The sequence below is a fragment of the Rhagoletis pomonella genome, unplaced genomic scaffold (genome assembly GCF_013731165.1).
Source record: "Rhagoletis pomonella isolate Grant_MI unplaced genomic scaffold, Rhpom_1.0 Rhpom_scaffold_00006, whole genome shotgun sequence".
In the NCBI taxonomy this organism is placed as follows: Eukaryota; Metazoa; Arthropoda; class Insecta; order Diptera; family Tephritidae; genus Rhagoletis; species Rhagoletis pomonella.
This window is the reverse complement of record NW_023458560.1, coordinates 74,698,205-74,721,942: the sequence shown is the minus strand read 5'-3', so window position 1 is coordinate 74,721,942 and position 23,738 is coordinate 74,698,205. Positions and strand designations below refer to the sequence as shown.

The 23,738-nt window shown below is 35.4% G+C and overlaps 1 protein-coding gene across 2 annotated transcripts in view; it reads right to left on the bottom strand.

Annotated features, from left to right (window-relative positions):
• Positions 1-7,297, bottom strand: part of LOC118741289 (hemicentin-2-like) — a 293,187-nt gene extending 285,890 nt beyond the window's left edge. For both annotated transcript variants that reach the window (XM_036473207.1, XM_036473208.1), the window contains exon 1: positions 6,814-7,297. In XM_036473207.1, the coding sequence (XP_036329100.1) occupies positions 6,814-6,877 (64 nt within the window). In that variant the 5' untranslated portion in view covers positions 6,878-7,297. The remainder of the gene's footprint in view (positions 1-6,813) is intronic.
• Positions 7,298-23,738: the final 16,441 nt, after the last annotated feature.

Sequence of the window (23,738 nt, the reverse complement as noted above, 5' to 3'; positions counted from 1 at the left end):
CTTCGACAAAAATCGAATTTAATATATACAAAAAATTAAGCCTATGCCATATTTCCTGGGTTCTGGGTAACCATATTCTCGAAGATCTGATCTGTTTAGGCAAAGTTTCGTTGTTGTGGCTGTTTGATTGCCTCAAATGATAGGAAAAGTTTGAGTATACCTTGATTCAATATTGGTCGTTGCTTTTTGTCTCTTTCTTGCAAGTCGTTCAGTCGAAAAAATTGCTGCTATAGAACATACTTAGCATGACAAAGTCCACCTATTGCGAACGAAATGCACAGGACGAGGCCAGATGGCCGGCGATTTGATCTTGCGATTTGACACCGTTAAAGCTTAAACAGATGGCAGCGTTGATCCCGATTAACTTGGACTTAATCCGGATCAATTGCAGTTAATTCCCGAGTTGATCCGGATCAACGCTGCCGTCTGTTTATGATTTTAGAGTTCTTTCTCTGGAGCTACGTGAAGAGTATGATCTATGCCAATAAAACCGAGACGATTCCAGAGCTGAAGAATAAAATCATATGCGTAAGTCACTGTCGATATTCGACCGGGTTTCCTATTTTTAAGAGCTTTTCTAACTTGGCATGCCGATTAACTTATACGGGACAAAACTACTTAGCGGAAAATCTCCTGATTTGGAACTAAAACGTGTCTAAATTTTTTTATATCCTTCAGGATACATTCCAGTTTGACGATAATTTGACACATATCGATAATTCGATGAATTTGAAAAACAGTAAAATCCGATAACTCTACAAAATCCGACAACTCGACTAATTTCGGTAAATTTCGATAACTATGCGTTTGGGGCTCGAATACTTACGATAACTCAAGAAGTGATATATGTATATCGATAGGAATCGATAGCTCGTAAGCTTTGAATACCTTTATAAATGTCGATAGCTCGGTTAATTTTAATAGCTCCATATTTCGATAGCTCGTTACATTCTGGTAACACGATAAAATTCGAGAAGCAGTGATAACTTGCATGTATAACCTTGAAATTTCAATAACTCGATATATTTTGAAAACACCAAGAACTTCGATGCTATAAATTGACCAACTTCAGTAAATCAATGAATATCGATAACTGGATAAGTTGAAAGAACTCAATGTAATATAATATCTCGAAAAGTTTCGTTACGTCTATTAAAAATAATAATTCAATAAATATCGATAACTTGATACATTTCATTAACTTGGAAATTTTCAATAATCCCATAAATTTTTATTTTTTATTTAAGTTACTGTGTCTCTATAAATTCCACCAACTCGATAAACATTAATCCATTTGAAAAATTCGATATGGTGCGAAAACTCAAAAAACATGGTCAACTCCTCTCTAAATTTCGATAACTATAAATTTCGATGATTCGATAAATTTCAATAACTTGCTTATTTTCGATAACCGAATTATTTAGAGCTAAATTTATTTCGACACCTGGTGAGTTTTTTTTATATCAATTAAAGAACATTTGGTTGGACAAAGCTAAACGATTGAAGGGAAAACACCCATTAAAAATTTTCGGAATGCAAAAACTTTTTTTTAAAGTAAATATTTAATTATATGATATACTTTTATTCACTGGATTCAATATTTTCTTTAATTAACACGAATTAATCCGAAATAACTTCCTTGAACATTTTGCTTGGAGAATAGCAAAGAATGTGTTTACCATAGCTATTTAGTGCAGCAGCTGCCTCGCGAAATTAGCAGCCATAAACGAATATTTCATTATGCACAAGAAAGCATAAGGCACTTACAAGAGCTCTTTTGAACTTGAGTGAGCCCAAACTGACTCCCGGACGCTGCATTAAATATCGTGGAGTGATCTTGGGTAATAAATTGCAGTGGATGCGCAATGTTGAAAAAAAAAACGAAAAGGGTTAACAACGATCTATTCGAGGCCTATCGACTGCGCTGATACATTTATGGTATACAGTACTGGTTAAAAGCAGAACTATTTAGTCTACTGCTTCCAGCACTTTCAATTCCTTTCGAAGAATATAAATTAGAACTATGTTTCCCACCCAAATGGCTAAAATCAAACTATCTAGGAATGGGTAATCTTTATTTTTTTATGTTCTTTACCTTTTTTGAAGGATCTAACATCATCTCATATGCTTATCACTGTATATTGCCTGCATACAAAAGTATGTGCATCCTTTGACAAATTCAGTGCGTAAAAAGATTGCTCGTATTTTCCACACGAAGAGAAAGGCATGAAAAACCTTATAGCGCTGCTATTCAGATTAATTAAATAAAAGAAAAACGCTTTCTAGGACACCATAAATGCCATGAATGATGTTCACTTTACCAGAGGCACGCTTTAGAGCTCTTGCAACAAAGCATTATTTTTTCATTCATTTATGTATAAGGCCATCAAAAATGCTAATGTGAAAAATAATAGTCGCTTTATTTTATTTAAATGCGAAGATAAGCAAAAAAAACAAAAAAATAAAATCAACCAAGCACAACACACGCAAGCAGAGCAAGTGGAATGTAAGCACTTTGACAAGCAGACTGACAAAAAAAAAAAACGCAAAACAACAAAATCGGATTTGTGTACACGCACCGTCGGTGGTAGGAAAATACATACATACATATGTATATACGTATCTACGTACGTATATCTAACCTAATATGTATATGGAAGAGATTTGCATACATAGATACATACGGACACACACATACTTACATATGTTCTGAGGAAATTGTTTAAGGTATGAAAAAAAGTCAATGGCACTCATACGCCGTGGCTTCCAACACAAAGGAAGAGCTCTAATCATAATAAAGCAAATGAATAACAGTTGCTTTGATATGAAATATGTGTGTTTATATATTTGCTATGCACACATCGTTAAGTTAAAATGTGTACTTACATACTTTAAAGCTGTATCCAAAATTTTTGTTTCCTTACAGATTGATTGTATTTTATATGTTAGTGATGATTTTTCAAATAAAGTAGGTTTATGGCAAGTACTTGACCGACTTTTTGTATTTAGGGAAAAATATTTACAGTAGCGTAAAATTTTTAGTCTCGTATTGACATCCGTAACATAGAACAAATAGCATCTCAAAGTATGCTTTGTTCCTAGTTCTAAATGTATTAAGTGTAGCCCCACTCAAGTGAGCTAGTCGGCGCCTATCGTGAGCATTACATTCACAGTGAATGCGTTCCGGCGTTTCTTCGTCCAGCTCACAAAAGCGACAGATGTTTGTTTCTGAGAGATAAATTTTTCTAAGTTGATTGCGAAGGGGGAGCAGTGTTCCGTGTGGTACTCAGTGACTGTTTTGAGGTGCTCTCTACCTTAGTTGAGTTATTTCTTTGAAGCTTATTTTGAAGCACAGATAAATCGTTTGGCTTGTCTCTAGCCTGGAAATTCCATCCAATGCCTGTTGAAGATTTGAGGGCCAGTAAATCTGATTGAATCTCCGACATAATGCGGATGTATTTCTATAATGTGCCCCTTCTATGACTTTCTTTGCTACAAATTTCTATTGCATGGATCTTCGCTTGAAAGGTGGTGCGGAAGCTATCTATTGGTATCGAGTTTTTGAAGTTCGACCCAAATATGTCAGCCCCAATTTTACCATTTAACACTTAAGTATAAGAACAAGTCTAAGCGTGAATAGGAGTAATTCTACTGACTCAATTATTTTAAAGGTATGAGGACTACTCGAAAAATCTCTGCTAACAAATAAGTAGTAAAACGCTTGCGTGCCAGTTTCCCAGGCAAAATAAATGTGTAAGAAATAGGAACAATTTTAAATACTTATAAAAAATTAGTGGACATCCATACTTCCTGAAGCAAAATAAATAAGGTAGAGATTTAAAATAAAAACAAATGAAAAGACTGCACCGCCTCAAATCAAATGGAAAAAGGAAAAATTTCTAACCAAGGCAAATATGCCATTTTAATGAGCGGTGCGCCCACAACCACAAGCAAGCGACCAGCATAGTAAAGGCAACCGCAACACCTGTACATATGGATATTACGCCGCACTCAAACTGACCACACTATTCACGAACCAACTAAAATCGGCTGACAGCAAACTCCTAGCGGTTGTGGTCTGTTTGAGTGCTCGAAAGCCTCTTAATATCCTTTACAGTACAAACATAAGCGTAGGAGTACGTATTTCTATATGTATGCCCTGTCGCTGTGCTGTGCTCAGCTATGCATCACAACACTCGCGTCTCGCGCTTTAATGAAATATTAAACTTTATTGCCTGCGTGCCTGTCAACAACTTTACATTACATCGCCGTGTGAGGTTTGTTCTGCACTGTGTGTATGTATGTGTGTGCTTGTGCGGTGTCACAGGGCAGGTTGACCACATGCGTGCAGACACTCTGATATCATCAGCTCAGCTCTGCGACTACAAACTCACCTACTCATTCATAACAGGTTCATCGTTATCTCTGTGCACCATCTAGATTTGAACGTGTGTGTTTGTATGAGTGTTGACCGCTACCTGCAGCCACTCAAAGGCTACCTTTTGGCCACCTGGTAGGTGTAGCTTTAGGTATGTCTAATTTTATCTTTCTGCTCTCAAAATATATATTCCTCACATACTGGCGATAGGTGTAGCTTATTGAAGCAGCGCAGAGGCATTCGGGCGCCAGTTTTCGCGCCATTCTAGCCACTACTTAATGATCGTAACTGTGCTTAACTACTGCTATCAACGCCATAAGGTACAGTGGTGCTTAGAATGAGAAACGGATTAATAATGCTTTAATTACATTTGGCTAAGAAGAAAGCCACAAGGTGATGAAATCTGTTTTACAATTTCTAGTGGGTTCACCAACAAATCTTCTCTTCAAGAAGTATGCGTGTCAGAGTGTTCTAAATCTACATGACCTGAGATTTGGGAAAGCATTTTGTGTTGCATCGGCGACCATCCTATTTGCGAAACATAAGCTGCATTTTTGGGCTGTTCCGGGAAAAGATCCTTGTTCTTTCATAAAAGTTGGATGGGCATAAAATATTGGGGCATATTCTTGTTTTCGTACGAATCGAAGTTGAAATTTTCCTATCATTTTCTATAAAAAAAATTTTAAATTTTCGATTTGTATGCAAACAAAAATTTGCCTCATTATTTCTAATAAGAAAAAAATAAAGAAAAATTTGGATTGATCGGGCATGATTTTGATCCTAAGGACTAATAAGGGTTAATTCATCGAAAAGTTTTTTTATTTCTATGTATCTTTTTGGATATCTATGGACCACGTGAAAAGTTTACGATAATTCTGAAAATTAAGTCATGAAGAAGGTAATTGGCCTCGTAAAATTTTATATAAGCATTGAAGTCGTTTTTTTTTGCTTAAAGATATCTCGTTATTTAAATGAATTAATATAAAAAAAAATAAAAGTGTCGAAATTTTTAATGGGACTACCAACTACCTAACCCAGGCATGCTCAGCCTAAATGCGTCAGCGAGCTCAAATTCTAAATCATCTATTTTACATTCAGTTTTATGAAAGGTGATTGTCATTAAAAATTCAAGTTTTTTTTTTAGGAAAAAATCCAAAAGAGCTGCGGATTACAAAGTAAGGGGTGTGGGGTTTTCAAATATTGCCTAGATACTTCTATAATGAAGGTAACAAGATTCGAAGTCAAACTAAAGTTTTTAGTTTACTAAAAATATGCGGGGTCGAAATAGTTAAGTGTGATCAGGATATTGGTATACTGTTCTATAGATATTATTGGAGGTTTTGCTTTTGTGTAGGAAAATTTTGATTTTGTAAAATAAAAATCCTTCAACCATCTGCAGATTTAGATGTGAAAGTATTCAAGTGTTCAAGGGTTAAAAAGGAAAATTTGACAGCATTATTTCACCAGCTACTCTGCGAATTTGTTTTAGAGCTTTAAATGTTTTCAGTGCAAAATTTTATGAATTAACTTCATCATTTACATACATACATATATGTACGTATATTCACATTGACTAAGTATGAACACAAAAGCCACTTTATCACCAACGGCTTATCGCAGCACATTTCTTCCTGAGGCATTCATTTCAACAGTTCACTGTGTGTATTCTCTCCCACATTCTGGACGGCACAACTCAATTCAAATTATTTTTGCAAATGAATGTCGTCGCTATGCGAGTAGAGTATATCAACCGAGAACAAGCGCTTTCAGCAAATATGCCGCTGTGCGTGACTGCTCCTTTTGTACCTGCGCTCATAAACTCACTCATAAAGCTAAAGGTATGCGCGTCCATATACACATACACATACATATACATACACATGACTATCACAGCGGACATTTGGTGATGGGGTCACGCATTTGCGTTTTATTGTGTCGCCAATGGGCAGCTGATGGCCAAAAAGGTGATAGTCACAGGGAACAAACAATCCTAGCAGACCACAAATTAAGCAAAAAAAAAGTAGCAAAAAATGCGAAAAAAACGCACAAATGAAGGCGTTTCGAACGGCACCCGCAGGCAATGTGTGACACAAAGGTGCACCCAAACAAACAAACCACACACACACACACACACAAATGCACGGCGCGGCATGGTCGAACAGCCGCAAACTCTCACACACATACCCGTAGAGTTCTCACGCGTTTATCACTTCGCCAGCACTCATACGACCTGGTGACCCCCATACACCCAACCACAGCTGCTGGCCACACACTGAGTCGTCTTGGTCGCACACCTGTTTGTTTGCCTACAAAAAAAGTTTTTTTGTTTTGTTTTGGGAGTGTATCCACATACATACAAACATATGTATGGATGTATGTACATATCGTGTATTTAAGCGTATCATAAAAACTTTAATTGTCTCAGTTAAACTCACCGATAATGAGCAGTTTTATGGCTACTCGGCTGGTGGCACATCCGCTGCACCACGTTGTCGACATTTTGGCTCCTCCTCTGCGGTTAATTTCTATGCAATGCTATGCGTTGTGTCGTATGTGTCCTTATTTGCCGAAAATTATTGCTACCGCTGGCGATTTGTTCAAAGCTGCTGGCAACTGTTTTCACTGCTATTTCTTGGTGGTTTTTGTTTTTACTATTTTTGTTTTAGTTTTTTTTTTTTTTTGTCGTGCACGTTCTGCCGTTTCTTGGGTGGCAAGTTGTTTATGGCCTAGCCGGGGTCTTTTGCAATTTACCTTTTCTTTTGTGATTATCGCTTTCGTTTATGCTCCACACGCTGTGGTTGGCCAGCTGGCTTTGAGATCGCGGTCATTGATATGATGTAGGCCTTTTGGCGCTGCTTTCTGCAGAGTTTGTGGGTTTTTTTTGGTGACAGCTTGATTAGTTTGTACACAAAAATATTTTTATTTTGCTTTTATATATTTTTCCATCTATTTCTAAATGCAAATATATGTTTATATTAGATTAAGCATAAAGAGCGCTCTAGGGGCAGTATTTTCATTTCATTTGATCACTTTTTATTTCGTTCTTATTTTACAAAAAGCTTGGCGCTAGCAATTTTTAAGCTAATTTTTTGCAAATTGTTGTAGGTAGATTTTTTGCCAAATTCCTGGTATGTGTTATACGCTGCTTGGGTTTAGCAAATTTTTTGTATGACACAAAAGGAAATTTTTGAATATTTCAATTCACTTTATTAATTTTTTTTTGGATTTCCATCACAATTTCATAGAAATTTCCCGGGAAATAAAGTTCAGTTGTTTTTTCTGAAAGCAAAAATATAAAATTGTTAGGCAAGTACATACATAAGATAAAAAAATGACTTAGTGATTTGAAATGCAATTGATATCTACAATAAATATATATATTTTTTTTTGCTTAGACAAATGCACAGCTTTGTTTAAGAATAAACCGAAATTATGCCGGTTCTGATCAACACGACGAACAGAACACTTTAAGATAGTTGGTTAAATTTTCATATACAAAGCCAGGTAGGCCATAGGCCTGGGCTATTCATTCAGGGGACTACCAAAACCCCAATAGGAACTAGTAATGCGGCCCACTGCATTCCTCTACCGAATCAATTCCGCGCTAAGTGGAAACCAAAAGAAAGTTAAGTTCCGTATTGCTCTTGAGAATTTTTAGTCTTCTTGGCAAAAGCTAATGTAAATTTTCCGACGGTGGCAGATAGGAACCCGCGTGTCAAACCAACCAATTGAAAAATAACAAAAGTCAGCAATAAGAACAAATAGGAGGACTGTGCTCTCTTCGGATTTTCCGATTTCCACATTCCTTCTGTGAAAACATATCAGAAAATTTAACTTTAATCTGTATTATTAAATTTTTAATCAGCATGTGAGTTACAGATTATTAGGGTGTTCGATTTTTCGCCTTTTTTCGCCTTTTACTGGACACCTAATTTTTTATAATTGAGTGAATTTTGCAAATCTGATGTCATTAACAAAAAAATGCCTTAACGTATTAAATGCAGGGTAGTAATTTTATAAAGGTGGCAACACTACTAAAAAAATAACAGCTTATTGGACATCCGGAGACCACCACATCCTTACACTTGCTACCTAATTTTTTAGTCCAACGAACGGTGAAGATCCTAAAATTGTTAAAAGGTGGCAACCCCATTAAAAAAATAGGACATTAATGAACACCTAAAGGCTAAGCTCTTCCATCTGACATTTCACTTTTTGTAATTCAACGAAGGGATCTTATAATTTTTTAGACAGGTGGCAACCCGAAATAATCGATACAGAGTATTTTAAACAAAACCTCGTTCAAATCCATTCAGTAATTTTCGAGATTAGCGTTGGCAAAAAAATTTGATTTTGCTTTATAATATTTAAGGATAAGATAATCATTTTTAAATAGGTGGCAACTCTACCCAAAAATTAAAGTTTTTGTAAATTCGAAGACCATGCGCTTTCATTTGGTATCTCATTTGGTTATCCAACGAATGGTGAAGACTTTATAATTTTTAATCGGGTGGTTACCCTACTCAAACTCATAAATACTACATTTAGAGGTTAAGTATTTTCATTTGACAGTGATTGTACAGAACTGATACCTTGGCTCATTAAGTTTGAATATAGTAATTTTCTTAACAGTTGGCAACCCTATTAAAAAAAATAAAACATTAGTATTTTTCAGGAGGCTAATACCTTTCATCTGACACCTCACTTTTTGTAATCTAACGAACGGCGCGGATCTTGTAATTTTTTCCGACAGGTGGCAATCGTATAGAGATTCCAAATACCAGGAGCAAAACGGACCTTGGATTCCTGTTCAGCGCATCACAACAGATATGAAAATGATAGTCTGATAAATCGTTTAATCACTCAAACCAAATCCAGGAGCTCACGCTATAAAAAGGCTTTGACAAAACCGCTTATCCAAAAGTATGAGCAAGAAATAGAATTTACACAAAGATGCTTAATAAAGCTAAACATTTTTGAAAGAGTCGATTTAAGTATTCAAGCTTGATTAGGTTAATTCGTAAGTTGAGGATCCATGGCCAGCGGCTTAGTGTTAATATTCACAAAGGTTCAGCTAAAATTTCTTTGTACTGTCGGTTCAAAAAGAAAGGAGGCGAGGTTTTTGATGAAAGATTCTGCTATTTCTTTTTATCATTCGCTTATTCTATCGGCAGGCTAGGAAGCTATAACTAACACATTCCAATTTCGCTCAATCGCTCATGATTTCAAAAAATTCTACCCACTCAAAACGCTTTAAATCGTCGCGAATACTATGAAGAAGGCCAGCGGAAAGTATCAAACCGATTTCACTTGGGATTTGGAATGGTTGAAATTCTCTTCCTAAAAGTTCCGCGAAAATTTTCAATTAAAGTGTGTAATCAATGTGCAGTTCGTTTTCAGTGCTGGCAGAGACAAACATGTTTATTTATCAATTAAATTTTACTTGTATGCTAATGTAAAAGAAGTTGATATAAATATCTCGAGAAATGTCATTAAAAAGTCGCCTCTTTTCTTGTTGAGCAGACTGTATTTGGAAGTTTTTTTTTTGAGCTTTTCAAAAACCTGACGGGCTGACAAGAAATGTACCACATATATATCCTTAAACCCAACATTTGACTTTAATTTTTTATTTTTTTGTCTCTAGCTTCAACTTTTTCAACCGAACTAGGTTTGGCATCTCTTCCCGAGCCGAGACCTGTTCGGTAAACAAAATAATATCTAAGTCATTTGCAACGAGTCTATTCTCTATATCCATCCTCTGTTAATAAATTTTACTTCCCTAAGGCTTAATTTATTTAAGTTTCATACTGAAATTGCGTAAATTGCACTTTGATGCGCATTCCAGTTTTTTTTTTTAAATTTATTTATGCTTCTATGGAATTTCATACACTATTTGTGTTTTTTAAATAAAAAAAATACTTAAGCAGGCCATATGAACATACATAGCTAGCACATATACTCGCCTAAAAATGCATAAAAGTACTCCCGTATGTTTTTAAAACAGACCTGCCGTTTTTTTTCGCAAGGCTTTCCCAGAAATTCATTTATCTTCAAAGTAATTTTTTTGCCAATCTCTTTTATAAAATTTGCTCTCAATAGCGTCATTATAACACTCATTAACTTCATTTAACAAATTTTTTCCGCCCAGTTTGTGCTCGTCAGAAGAATTTTTTCAATCAATTTGTTTTTAATAAAATTTATTAAATTTGTAAATTTTTTTCGCAGCTGCTTGCTCATCTACTGGTCGTTTGAGGGAGTTGCTTTCAATGTTTTTTTTTTTTTAATTTGGCCACTTTTTAATGCATTTTCATATATAATTCATTTGCGGCACTCAATCAAAGCACTTCAACTCTACTCAGTACAATACGAACAGGCGTTTTTTTTTGTTTTTTTGCATTTTTTTTTGCCTTTATTTTCATTCGTTTCACGCTATTCGTTTTTTATGGTTGCCTCTTTTGTTTTGTTTTGTTAGTCTTCTCCCCGTTTTTGCACAGCATTGATTCATTCAATTTGTCACCTGCCATGATCATTATGTTCAATTATAATGCCGATTTCAGCTGGATAGTTAATGCATTGCATAGCGCGGCGCCGCTGGAAGTGCTACACGCACACATTATCGCTTGGAATTAGCGAAAACTTCCCTGTAGGGAAGACACGAACTAGTGAACCAAATTTCTAGTTCTGTACTAGTTCTTTTTCGCCAAAAACTAACCAGTCCGATAGTAACTAGTTCCGCACCAGCCCAAAAGCAGGAAATGTGGTACTTTCACAAAACTATTTTACTTTCAATTTTTAAAGCAGGGACGGTAAGCATGATGAGTAAATTAATTAAAATCAGCATCTAATTACTAATTTATGATTTTTATTTTCTCGCTAAAAACAATTATTATTATTGAGTTTGGTTTTTTCGATTACAAATAATGATTTTTATTTTTTCGCTCAGAGATAATTATTGATTTCGAGTTTTATTTTTCCACTTAAAAATAATGATAATTTACAAAAGGCCATACAGACGCAACCTATTGAAAATTTACCCTTAAAGTTTGGGACTTATTCCTTAAAAAATAAAACCCAAATATTAATTATTATTTTTAATCTCTATTGGTTAAAGTCGTAAAATAAAAATCATTGTAAATTATAGCAGGACGTACTATCAGAAATACGTTAGTGTAGTTAAAATTAAATTTAAAAATTTTTATTTTGAACTTTATTATTTTTATTTCGCACCCTTTCCATTCGCAAAGAATAAAAAAAATCATTAACAATATTGCGGAATTTTCATTTTAAATCTCGCCAGTGTCGTTATTATTTCCGAAATGGAAACTGGCAGTACTTTTTCTAAACTACTTAACCCAAAATTCGCTGTTGTTCGCCACCCGTAAATATTTCAATAGAGAACCACGCTTTCAAAATAAAGGAGGGTTGTTGGGGTAGGCGAGCCGGCTACAACTTAATCTAAAACCCTCGCCGTCAGGAGGCTTAAAGTTTTTGAGTAATTTGTTGTTAACTCCTTACCGGGTGAGCCGCCATTCAAAAAATTAACCCTCACCAGTCCAGTTCGGAACTATAGAAAGAGGGATGCAGAGCGAACTAGATCACATCTGTCGAATTTGGAACTAGTTCGGAACTATAGAAAAAGGGATGCGACGGGGGACAATTGACACTTTCTAGGACATCGCAATGTTGGATTCGCCAGTCGCTAGCATGCAGAAGAGAATTAACGCGTACTAGCCACGGTTCGTTTTCCTACAGGGTTATTGCATTAAGCATGTGTGTGTATGTATATCTATGTACTAGTCATTTACGTACATATGTATGTGCATTTGTTTGTTCTTGTGGTAATGTGTAAATTTTTATTAATATCGTAAATGACCACATGCAATTGAGCTGCACTGTGATTTAAATAAATGAATACAATATGTCTCGGATTGCAACTACACACGTACATACATATATATGTATGAAAATGTACCTGTATGAGTACTTAACATATGCGTTGAATGTAAGCTAATTGGGAGTGTGCATGTGCGTACTTTTTTATAAAATTAATTTTGTGATTAACATAAAGCAAGCGTTGAATTGATTTAATTCATTCTTCGTATTACACGGACATACGTATACATATGTACATATGTGCATACGTATAAATATTTATATATTTCCTACATTTTTGTTTTTTTTACTAACCCGCGATCATCGTACAGTTTCCTAAGTAAAAACACTATCAGCTGATTGCCAAAAAATTCGTACAGCCGAGTTCACCTATTTCTCTTGGCATTTGGTGTTATCTCTTACAATTTCTTCCATTTGTATTACAACTTCATCTATATTTATTACACCTACATCCTGCCTATTGCATATTTGTTTTCCAATTGTGTCTGAACTTCGCCTATTCATAAAGCGGAGTGTGCTGACCCACTTCAACAGCTGGTACACACTGGTTGTTTCCAATCATGCAGTTTAGAAACAAAATTTGTTTAAAATTCAGCTGGGGTGTACCTGATGACACTCCGTGAGTAACCGCGTACAAAAAGAGTTCGAAAAAGTTCGCCAACATTTTAATGTATCGGTGAATACATATTTCGAAAACAGTTGTCTTTTTGCGTTTGTATCAAAAATTCCAAGTGTAAATGGCGTTCGTTGGTCATTGCAGTACGTGAGAACGGCTAAACCGATTTGGCAAGCTGTCGCTCGAGTAGTGTTAGTATAAAAAAAAAAAATGCCGGTAGGTGGCGCAGTGGTCGAGATATTTCTAAAATTTTTATTTATGGGTCGATTTGGTCTATATTCAATATGTGGATTGGCTATAAAAACCAAAACTTTTTTACAAAAAATAGCCTCGCTAGGTGGCGCTGGAGTCGAAATATTCCGAAAAATCTTATTTATGGACTGATTTATGTAATTAATATGTATAATGTATATATTTTTATTAAACTTACTTTTTGATGCAGATGCTCTAAGAGCATTAATGCATCGATAATTAAATTTTGAAAAAAGTTCGCTTATTTTATTTTCGCGGGTTGGGCTCGATATGCATTGCAGCTTGAAGAAAATACATGCGACCGTCAAATTTGTGTTTGTTTGTTGAATTCCCTGAACCGCCGCCGCTATTATGATATGGCACTTCATTCTATGTATTAGTTTACAAATATACACGTATACTTCTATAAATGACAAAAATTTTCATAGACTGTCTTTCTTTGATTTCGAATTTCAACTCATTTCGATCATATTTTGCTAACAATATAGAAGTATTATATATCTGTGTTCATACGGAATAGTACCTTGGGTCGTAAGGCTGGCTTTAGTATAAAGCGGCATTCGCAGCATACGATTCCGAATAACTCACTGGCGTCGAGCCGTTGAAGAACTTCTGGCAAATAAACGTGCAAGAAATAAATATTTCCGATACTAGCAAGTCTTATTATTAAGTCTCATCAAAAAATTCCTTGTCGTTTAAAGGATTAAGGCAATGCCGCATTATACTAAATCCGGCTTTGTCGACATAAGCTACTATTCCCTACGAACACAGATATATGTATGTACCTTATATGTATAAATATTATTTCTATATCACTATGTACGTATGTATATTATTAAGCTGATTTACATATGGCTCAAATATGCGCCAATAAAAGATTTAGTATTATCGTTGCATTAAAAATAATAATTTGCAATCTGTGTAATTGAACTTTTGCATTCAAATGTGTTTTTATTTATTTTAATTGGAAATATGTACGTATGTAACTTAATATTATATTATTTATAGATTTGTTTCGTTATTTTTAACAATTTATGGAAAATAATTCAGTTCAGAAATCATATCAAATTTTTATTTATAATGGAGTCATACAAATAGAAATCCAATTTAAATTTTAATTCACTTTTCCAATTACGAAGAAGTATTATATTTTTTGTCTCGGTAATTATACTCTAGTACTTCACACTATTTGTTTAATCAGTCCAAATTGATTCAACAACACCTTATTTGAATAAAACTGTTTTGATCTGAACTTATTTTAAAGCTGATAATGACAATACAATTGCATTTAATTTGATTTATTTGCTTCATTGTTCCTAACCATACGCGTAAGTACTTGCAAAGCCATTAACTTGGAATAAAAAAAAAAAAATACTGGGACATTCTTTCCCCTCCCTTCTAAAAGTCATTATTTTAACCTGGGCATGCTATTAGCTGTAATCTCTTGCAGACTTGTAGTCCCCTCTAGTGCACCTTACCACCGGAAGGACGCCATATTTTTTCTGTGCGCTTATACATATAAAGCAGTTATTTTAAACCTACTATGTACCTACTTTATTTGAAGTAAGTAGTCTGATTTTGAGCGAAAATGTAAAAATAAATGTTGGTATTTTTTTTAACTGCATTTTCAGTGAGATATTTTTGTTGTTACTTTGATTGGAAGTGCATGTGTTTTTAATTTAATTTACTACAAACTACCTCTGCTCTCATAATAAATCATTGAATTAATTGTGAGTTTTTTATGGCGTTGGTTGAATCAATCAATTGCAACTCATTTTACTGAATGGCAGATTACTGTGAATAATGGTGATATGTACATTAGGCATGTGGCTTTTTTTAAAATTAAATATACCTATAAGAACGGTATGGTGAATGTTGAAAAATATATATATAAAAATAAAGACTTTAACAACATTTGGTACAAACGTCGCTGCTGAAAACCTCCAGAAGGAAAATAATTTTTACTGAACAAAAACATACATAAATGCATGTCTATGCATATGTATTTATATGGAAAATTCCATGCCAACCGAATTATGATGGCGATTAAAAATTGGGTTCATAATTTTTTTTTTTTGTTTTTGACTCGGCTCACTTGATGTATGTATGTACATTAGGGTAATCAATAAAATTTTAAACAGTTAAGCTTTCACCTCCTAGAATTTTTCTAAATAAAAAAAAGAGTACCCGTATTTTTGTTGTTTTTAAACAGATCATATTTAGAAATGCCCCTGAAGCCCGTGAAGTTTTCCATGTACATATTTTATATGGGCAAAAAACACTTTTCGCAGAAATGGTATAACATTCCTCAAAATCAGTATTTTTCGATCGAAAAACTCTGTTTCCCTTCACGAGACTTCCAATAACAATACCCAATTGCTCATTTAACCACTTTTTTATCATTAACTATTTTTATAGGTGTCTCCTGCATTTTTTCCTGAAAAAGTGGTTAAATAAGCAATTGGGTTAAATAAGCAATTGGGTACCATTATTGGAAGTTGCTTAAAGATAAACAGAGTTCTCTGATCGGAACATATTGATATTTCAAGATTTCTCTTTCATTTCTATGAAAAAGTATTTTCCCCATATATGTACATACTATGTAAAATATATGGAAAACTTTATGGGCTTTGTGGCAGTTCTAAATATAATTTTTTTTTACGAAAAAATACGGGTACCCTTTTTTCATTTAGAACAAGTAAGAAAGTCTAAGTTCGGGCGGAGCCGAACATTAAATACCCGGCGCAAGTATTAAAGATATGTTTTCCACCTTGCCGAAAGCTACCGCTACATGATAAGCCGGGGTATATACATTTTAAGTAAATTAGCGTCCTTAAATTTCGACATATTGAAATTTCAAGCATTTCTGAAATTTATTGTTATATGAAAAGCGGCCGTAATTTAAGACCGATTTCAACAATTTTCAACGGTTTGCTTTTATGTGGCAAGCATAATAATCATACCGAGTTTGGTACAAATTGCTAGAACGGTTAGCGAGATACATATATGTAATCACAAGTGGGCGGTGCCACGCCCATTTTCCAAAATTTTATCATAAACGTATTTCTTGGTAAAGAATTGTTGCAACCATCAATTTTGAATAAATTAGCTTTGATATTTACTGATTTATCGAAGATTTTGTATTTCTCGAAATTACCGTTATATGGGATGTGGGCGTGGTTATTGTCCGATTTTAAAAAGTTTCGGCCATTTGGTATGCTGTACCAGGACCAACAACTGTGCCAAGTTTGGAAGAAATTTGTGCAGCGGTTACCAAGATATACACATGTAACCATAAGTGGGCGTGGCTACGCCCATTTGCCAAAATTTTTAAATATTCTTATTTTTCGTCTAAAACTCATTGTAAATATCAATTTTGAGTGAATTATCTTCAGTAGTTACTAAAATATCGCAGTTTTCGTATTTCTGAAAATTACCGTTATATGGGAGGTAGGCGTGGTTATTGTCCGATTTCGCCCATTTTCAATACCATCCGTCCTACGCGCAAAAGAAGCTCACGTACCAAGTTTCGTTAAGATATCTCAATTTTTACTCGAGTTATCGTGTGCACAGACGGACAGACGGACGGACGGACGGACGGACGGACGGACGGACGGACGGACGGACGGACAGACAGTCACCGCTTAATCGATTTCTTTTTTCATTCTGATCATTTATGTATACATTTGTCTATATCTATCTCGATTCGTTTTGCCTGTTACAAACAACCGTTATGTGAACAAAGTTATAATACCCTTGTGCACAAGTGCGCTCGGGTATAAAAACCAGGTACTAATTCCATTAGGATTAGTATAAAATACCCCAGTGGGAAAATGTAAGGTATAGTAATCGAAAAAATTATCAGTAAAACAATCCACATTCGAAAAGGCATTTTTGTTTGCCAGGGCGATATCCTAAGAAAAGTGGGGCATTCAATTTTGCATTACCTAGTATGGAGAAATGAATGCGTTCTAATGTGAAATTTTTGGAACTTTTTGAATACATTAGAATTCTGATTATTTATCACGCATGTAATGCATTACTACTTTTCCGACTGGGACCGTTTAACTTAAAGCTCAGTTTAACATAGTAATATTAGAACCGGCTTAGTTTTTTTCTGATTATGCGAAGTAGTGTTCCAGTTTTTAGTGTAGCTTAATAAAGGCAATAGATGAGATGAGGTTTCCTTTCCATATCCTGACGAGATGACGGGTCAAATGAGTGACCTATTTCCGACGAAATATCTTCAAATTCCTTATTAGTGAGTGCAATTATTCTGGTGGTTGATTTAACGGAAGTGATTTTAGTGTTACCAATACATAATCCAAACAAAAGCCAAATCGGATCATAAATAAAGTTTTTAGTAATAACTCGACTTCATCTCCACATGGCGTGTAAATTGTGAGCTCAAACTATCCGGAGACCCCCGTCAGACACACATAATGCCCCCTTTTAAATAGTCCCACTTTTCTCCATTAGTATGCGATTGCTTTCATATATCTCCATACCATATTCCAGTACTCTATAATGCACTCTTTCAGAGATATACAGTATGAAAAATTCTGTTTCCTCTTTTTTTATAACTAATTGTTTTTTAGCCTTATCGTTGGAAAGACTGCAGTAGGATCTCGAAGTTTCCAAAATAAAAATCGGTACAGCCGTTCTGAATAGAAAAATCGGCTTTCAAAATAAATAAAACATAGGAAAACACTGATTTTGGTGCGACAAATGTTAAAGCTATTTTTGAATTACGAATGCGTTAATATAAAGTGTCCATCAGCTCCAGATTTTTAGAAAAACGAGATCAAAGTGTAAAAAAGTCGCGTTTTTTCAATATTTTAGACGCTTTAGCACAGAAACAAAAGGTGATAGAACCTTCCTCTTGCGCTTAAATTAAAGCCATAACTCTCGGCTACTATCCATTAAAATAGTATCCCGGCACCTGACTTGATGATCACAAATAGTCATTTATGGAACAGTGAAAAAAATACTGGAAAATTTTGCTATGTGACTGTGGATCTAAGATCATATTTAAGCTGTTGTTTGCGGTTAAGTTAACAATGGTTGAACTGTTTATTCGGCCCTAAGAGGTTTTATTTTACATAGTTCTCATCCAGGGAAAATGTTTATGTTGGTATAAGTCATGACCAAAAATTACAACAAAACTATTAACAGCAAGAAATATCAATACGCCACAATAAAATTAACAAGAAAAAGATATTTTTTTTTTATAAAAAAGCAAAGCAAAATAAGTTAGAAATTTTTTTACATGAAATGTTAAGCGTTCAATCCTCCGTCCGAGTGTATTTATGACATAAAAAAGCTTCTTTGGGATGGAGTAAAAGTGTAGATTACTCCATTTGCGCTACAACATTAAGAAGAAGAACACGAATTGGAGGCGACGCTCGGCCAACAACATGGAAAACATTTAAGCGAGGTTCCTTAGACTGGGAAAAGCCTTGAAAACTGCGGAAAGCTCAAAACTTATATGGAGGCGTCAAGATTTGTGTGAAATGACAACCGGTTTTTCCGATAAAAAAATCCGGTTTATTCCATATCAAGGTATCAAATTCGAAATCAATTGATCAAAAAAACCGCCTATAGATATCCAAAAAAAAAAAAAACGATGGAAACCGGTTTGGAAAAACCGAGTCCGTCACCCTAGTATCAACATTTCCTAAAGATTGCTTAAGAGTTTTTATTATTCACCTAAGACTGCAAAAATGACTAATTAGTCATTAATAACAGGAAATATTTCCATTTTTCAGTCTTTAGTCAAATATGCCAGTCATTGGCTGCAGGTAAAAATTGTTAGCCAGTGAATGGGACTGCAACGATTTAAAGTCACGGTAGCTGCATCCCTAACACCTGTACTTTTGTGAACGATAACAAAACCCAATATAAACGCGCATCTTTAAACATAACGAGAGGTCATTGCTTATCATTTATTTATTATTATTTTTTTTTTTTATTTGGTCTTACTACACATAACTTCCTTATTTCTCAACCAAATTGAATTAGAATTATTTAAAGCTTCCAGGGAACTTGAGATTACAAACACAACACTTAATAAAGAAAGTTGAAGAATATTTAGGTCATTAGCCAGGCACCCAATCCATTAGGCAATAATGCTGAGATTCCGCAATCATTGCAGAAAAAATTCCACTTGGAATCAAACGGATTTTTTTATAAAAGTTTACAGTATAGCTTTTCTTAAAATTTCATTGTGGCACCTAAAGCAGTTAGCAAAATGCGTAAACACCAGAAAACACAAACTAAACTACGCTATTGTATGGCTCAAGGTACATTGAACAGGTAGTATCAGTAGAGCAGCTGATTTGATTTATTTTCAAATTATTTGGTCTCGAAAATGTCAAATATTTTTAATTTTTTCTCACAAAAATTCTGAATTGTTAAAATCCATTTGCATGTGAAACCTTTTTCCATACAAAACAAGCGATTGAATAGCAGCTTTTGGAACGTTCGCCCAACTCAGCAGCACAACCGCTGATTACTGGCCCTTGTAAAGGATGGATCAATGCTTCGAGAAGCAAACAAATTTACTAGGAAAGAAAGTTGCAACAATTTTTATTTTTTCCAATTTCAATTTTTTATTTTTTATAATTTTTTGTATTTCACATGGCACGCTTTGTTTTAGAAGAAAAAATTCAGAACAGTTTTTGACACTTTCGATACCAGAAGCAACAACAAAATACTCGCAAATATTGTTTTTGCTCTACTGATACTACCTGTTTAATGTGCCTTGGTATGGCTGTAATTTTTTTTCGTTGTCAGAACATAATAGATTACTTCAATCCGATTCGTTAGTTTACTATGCATTAATGTCACTTGTCTAAAAACAATGAAGTTGTCAGTATGAAAAATGAAATGAATATGTTCTTAACTACATATATACTATAAAACTTTATTCATAGTTGTTTGTAGCCAAAGATGAGTGCCTCGAAAAAAACAACAATTTCATTTGCTTACGCGCGCACCTTTGTTGCAGACACCATAGCGGCATTTCTTTGGCATATCTAAGTTTCACTGGAATTGCTGGCCTTGTGGCTGACAGCTTTTCAATGGCGTCGTACGCACGCAACAGACGCGATGACAGTGCTAACGGCAACTAAACATCTAATCGAAATCGCGACGGTTCACATTTCACAGTTAACGACTCACATTCGAAACGCGTCACGCTCCACACACACACACTACGTTTGTTTGTACTCGCGGAAGTTAGTAAGTTGGCATTTGTTTGGGCGGTTCAATGAACGCCGCACGCCACGGTGGCGTGTATACGTAACGTGCGATCGAAATCGCAAGCTAATTTCTTACAAAAGACGTTCGGACTTATTAACCGCCCAGCTGTGCCGCTCGAAACTCGAAGAAAGATTTAATTAAATCACAAAATCTGTTTTGTATACACTTTCACCACTTGACACAGATATTTTTTTGTTCACTCATCATTTCTGCCATCAGTATCAGTAGCATGTATGTATGTATGTTTGTAAGTGTGTAAATATATACATACGCAACGTAGTCGCCAAACACTTGCACACTCGCTTGACTTATTGTCCAATTGTTCTATTTTGCGCGCTTGCTTTGTTTATTTTCTTTTCTTTGATTTATTTTTTTTTTTGCTTTTTTTCTATGCAATGTAATTGCTTGTTTGCTTCCTTTGTGTGACAGTGGCACGCACCTTCTTCCTTCGGATTTGTACCGCCCGTAGCCGCAGGATTCTTCTTACCAACTAAGCGACAACTAAGTTTTGTAACTGTTTATGAATTGTGCTAGTCACGAGGCAAGGCGCGAGTTGACCTGCTTCGTCGTTTGCCCAAAATCGGCTGAGGATTCGTGCGGGCAGTCGCCTTGCGTCGGATCCGCCGTGTGCGTGCTTGGAAAGTTCTTTGTACATATCGAAAAGCTCCCTTTTTCGCCGCACAGCATTCGGCAAAGTACTCGTTTGTGTGCACTCGTAATAGCGCGGTCAATTCGCTGTGTTGCCAGTAGCGAATTCGCGGTGCAACATGTTGCAAGCACTTTCACAGCTGATTGCGCTGTAGGTCAAGAGCAAGCACAGAGAGTACGTCGAAGAGTAGCAGACACAGCGAGTGTGCCTTGTCTTGCCTTTACACTCAGCAACATTTTTATGGGCTTCTGACTCTTTGAATTTCGCTGCTAAAAAATGCTCTTTCAATCTCTTTTTTGCACTCATTCGCCGAAGCTCCTGGGAGCTGTACGCTCTTTATTACTCTTCACACTCATTTTACTCGTTCTGCAGCGTACTTAGCTCGTTAGTTAGTTCGGCAGCGTAGTTGTTTATGCAAATTGTAGCATACTTTTTGGCGTGCAGCCGAAATTGATGTAGGTTAGTTTTGTACCTAAGCGTAAAAAATATAGTGAATATATATGTTGTACAGTAATTGGGAGATATAGAAAAAACAGAATAAGTAATCAATTAGCAGGGAATAATTAAACTAAAAGTTATAGTATTCGAATATTTGGAAATGCTTACTTGTATACATATATAACGTCTGCGCATATATTCAAGTTATATCAAAGTGGGGACAGTACTCCTCCCTTACCTTTTTCTTTGGCCCAAAAAAATCGCTGTAAAGGTGCGTCGCAGAGTGAATCTTCTACACCTTTTCATGTGTAGAATCTGCATACATATGTCTTCTGTGTGCTATTGACGCAGCCGATTCTACGTTGCACTAGTACGATACGAACACCTTATTGCTTATTTTGCCTATTAAGTACTTTAGGGCTTCTATAATTATCCCGAAATGCGGCTTATTTAACTTTAAGAGCTTCATAAATGACCGCTTATCTAACCATGACCAGGGACTTAGCCAACTCTTTCTCCAAGTCTTTCGTGCAAAGCTTGCTAAGCTGACTACAAGCCAATATTTTCAACAGCAGACCATGTGTTACACTCTTTTCCTGGCGAAAACTCCTAATTATATCGATACTGCCTGGAACCCATATTACGTCGCTAACAAAATTTTCTGATCGTCCACCAAATTCTCAAGGGGTTTGGTTGCCCCTTATTTTCTTCTTCAACAAATCACGCCATAAATTTCCCTTCTGTGCCAACTTACGGCAAAAAAATTCTAAGTGTAGCCAAGTCCTTCCCTTTCTGGTCATTCCAACGCAGACTATCGGAGTATATGTTCGAATCCTTTATAATAACCCAAAATAATACTTCTTTTATGACGTCCAGCACTGGTTTTAAAACACGTTCCTGGTAGAATTAACTTTAACATTTACCAGTGGTGTCCTTGAAACTATATAAAGCCAACGACTCTCGACTTTCCCTTAAGTATGTAGCTTACAAGATAGCTTGTGGTGCAGGACCTGTCTCCCTGTCAGAGAGCCTATAGTATAGTAGATTACCACTCAACGAAGGTAATTGAATAATAGGAATGCTATATTTCTTGTGACAATGTTATGCAAGGTATCAGTCCAAGTCCACTATGAAATATCCTGGGATAAGTTCGAATAAAAAGTGGTAGGTCATACCCATAAGCAGGTGCAAAGCCATTACGGGTGTAGTTCGTAATCATTTCTTGACTAACTCGGGGTCATTTCGGCACAGTTTCGAAACCTGTTCAGAACCATTTCGGGATTGGTGTAGGGCCATCTCGTGCCTGCTTCAAGACTTGGTCGAGATAATTTCGGGACAAAATCACGACTTTTTCAGAACCATTTCAGGACTAAGTACTTATTGATAATTTTGAGACGAGCTCGAGATAATTTCCGGTTAGTTCGAAACTAGTCACGAAATGATCGTGAAAAAGTCATGTTCTGTTACTTATGTGGTTTTGAAAAGTCATGTACTGGACCCGACAAAATTAAATGCAATTATTTATTTCTTCTGCTTTTGTAATTTTTTCCCATTTTTTCCCGCCCTTCAGACGCATTTTTTCAGAACAAAATTGGTGTTTAAAGGACGGATAAATTTTGAAACCTACATGAGAAAACGGCTCTTAGTATAAGTAATAACTTTGTACTAAAAAAAACTTATACAGCAGAAAAACAGCTCAACATAAATGCATCCAATAAGAAACTGCAACATTAGTTTTATGTAGGTCACTTCTTCAACCAAAGCACACTTTTATCAAATGTCATTTGTCTCCAGCTGCCACTTGATGTTGCATGTATTTGCTTTTGATTATTTATTTGTATTTTTCTTTTACTCTTTCTGCTGCCCTCTTCCTTTTACGCTACTTGAAGTATACACAACACGCGTAAGTACATAACGCATACAGACCCCGGCTATGGGCATGCAATGTTCCTTAGAAAATGCACTCAGCACACTCAACAACGGCCTCGGTGGGGTCTCGTCTAGAAAAAAATAAAATAAAATAAATAAATTTCACTTTTATTTTAATGCTAAAGAGCACAAAGACTCAACATAGAGCAGTGAGCGGTAAGCTGTGAGTGGTGAGCTCGTTTACTCCTTAAACAGCTTTCGTTGTTTTTTTTTTGTTCTGTTACGTAGTCTTTTTTGCTATTTTTTTCAATCTGTTATTGTTTCTATGAATACTATTTCATTCGCCTTTTAACCTGATTTCATTTGCTCAGTACGCAAGT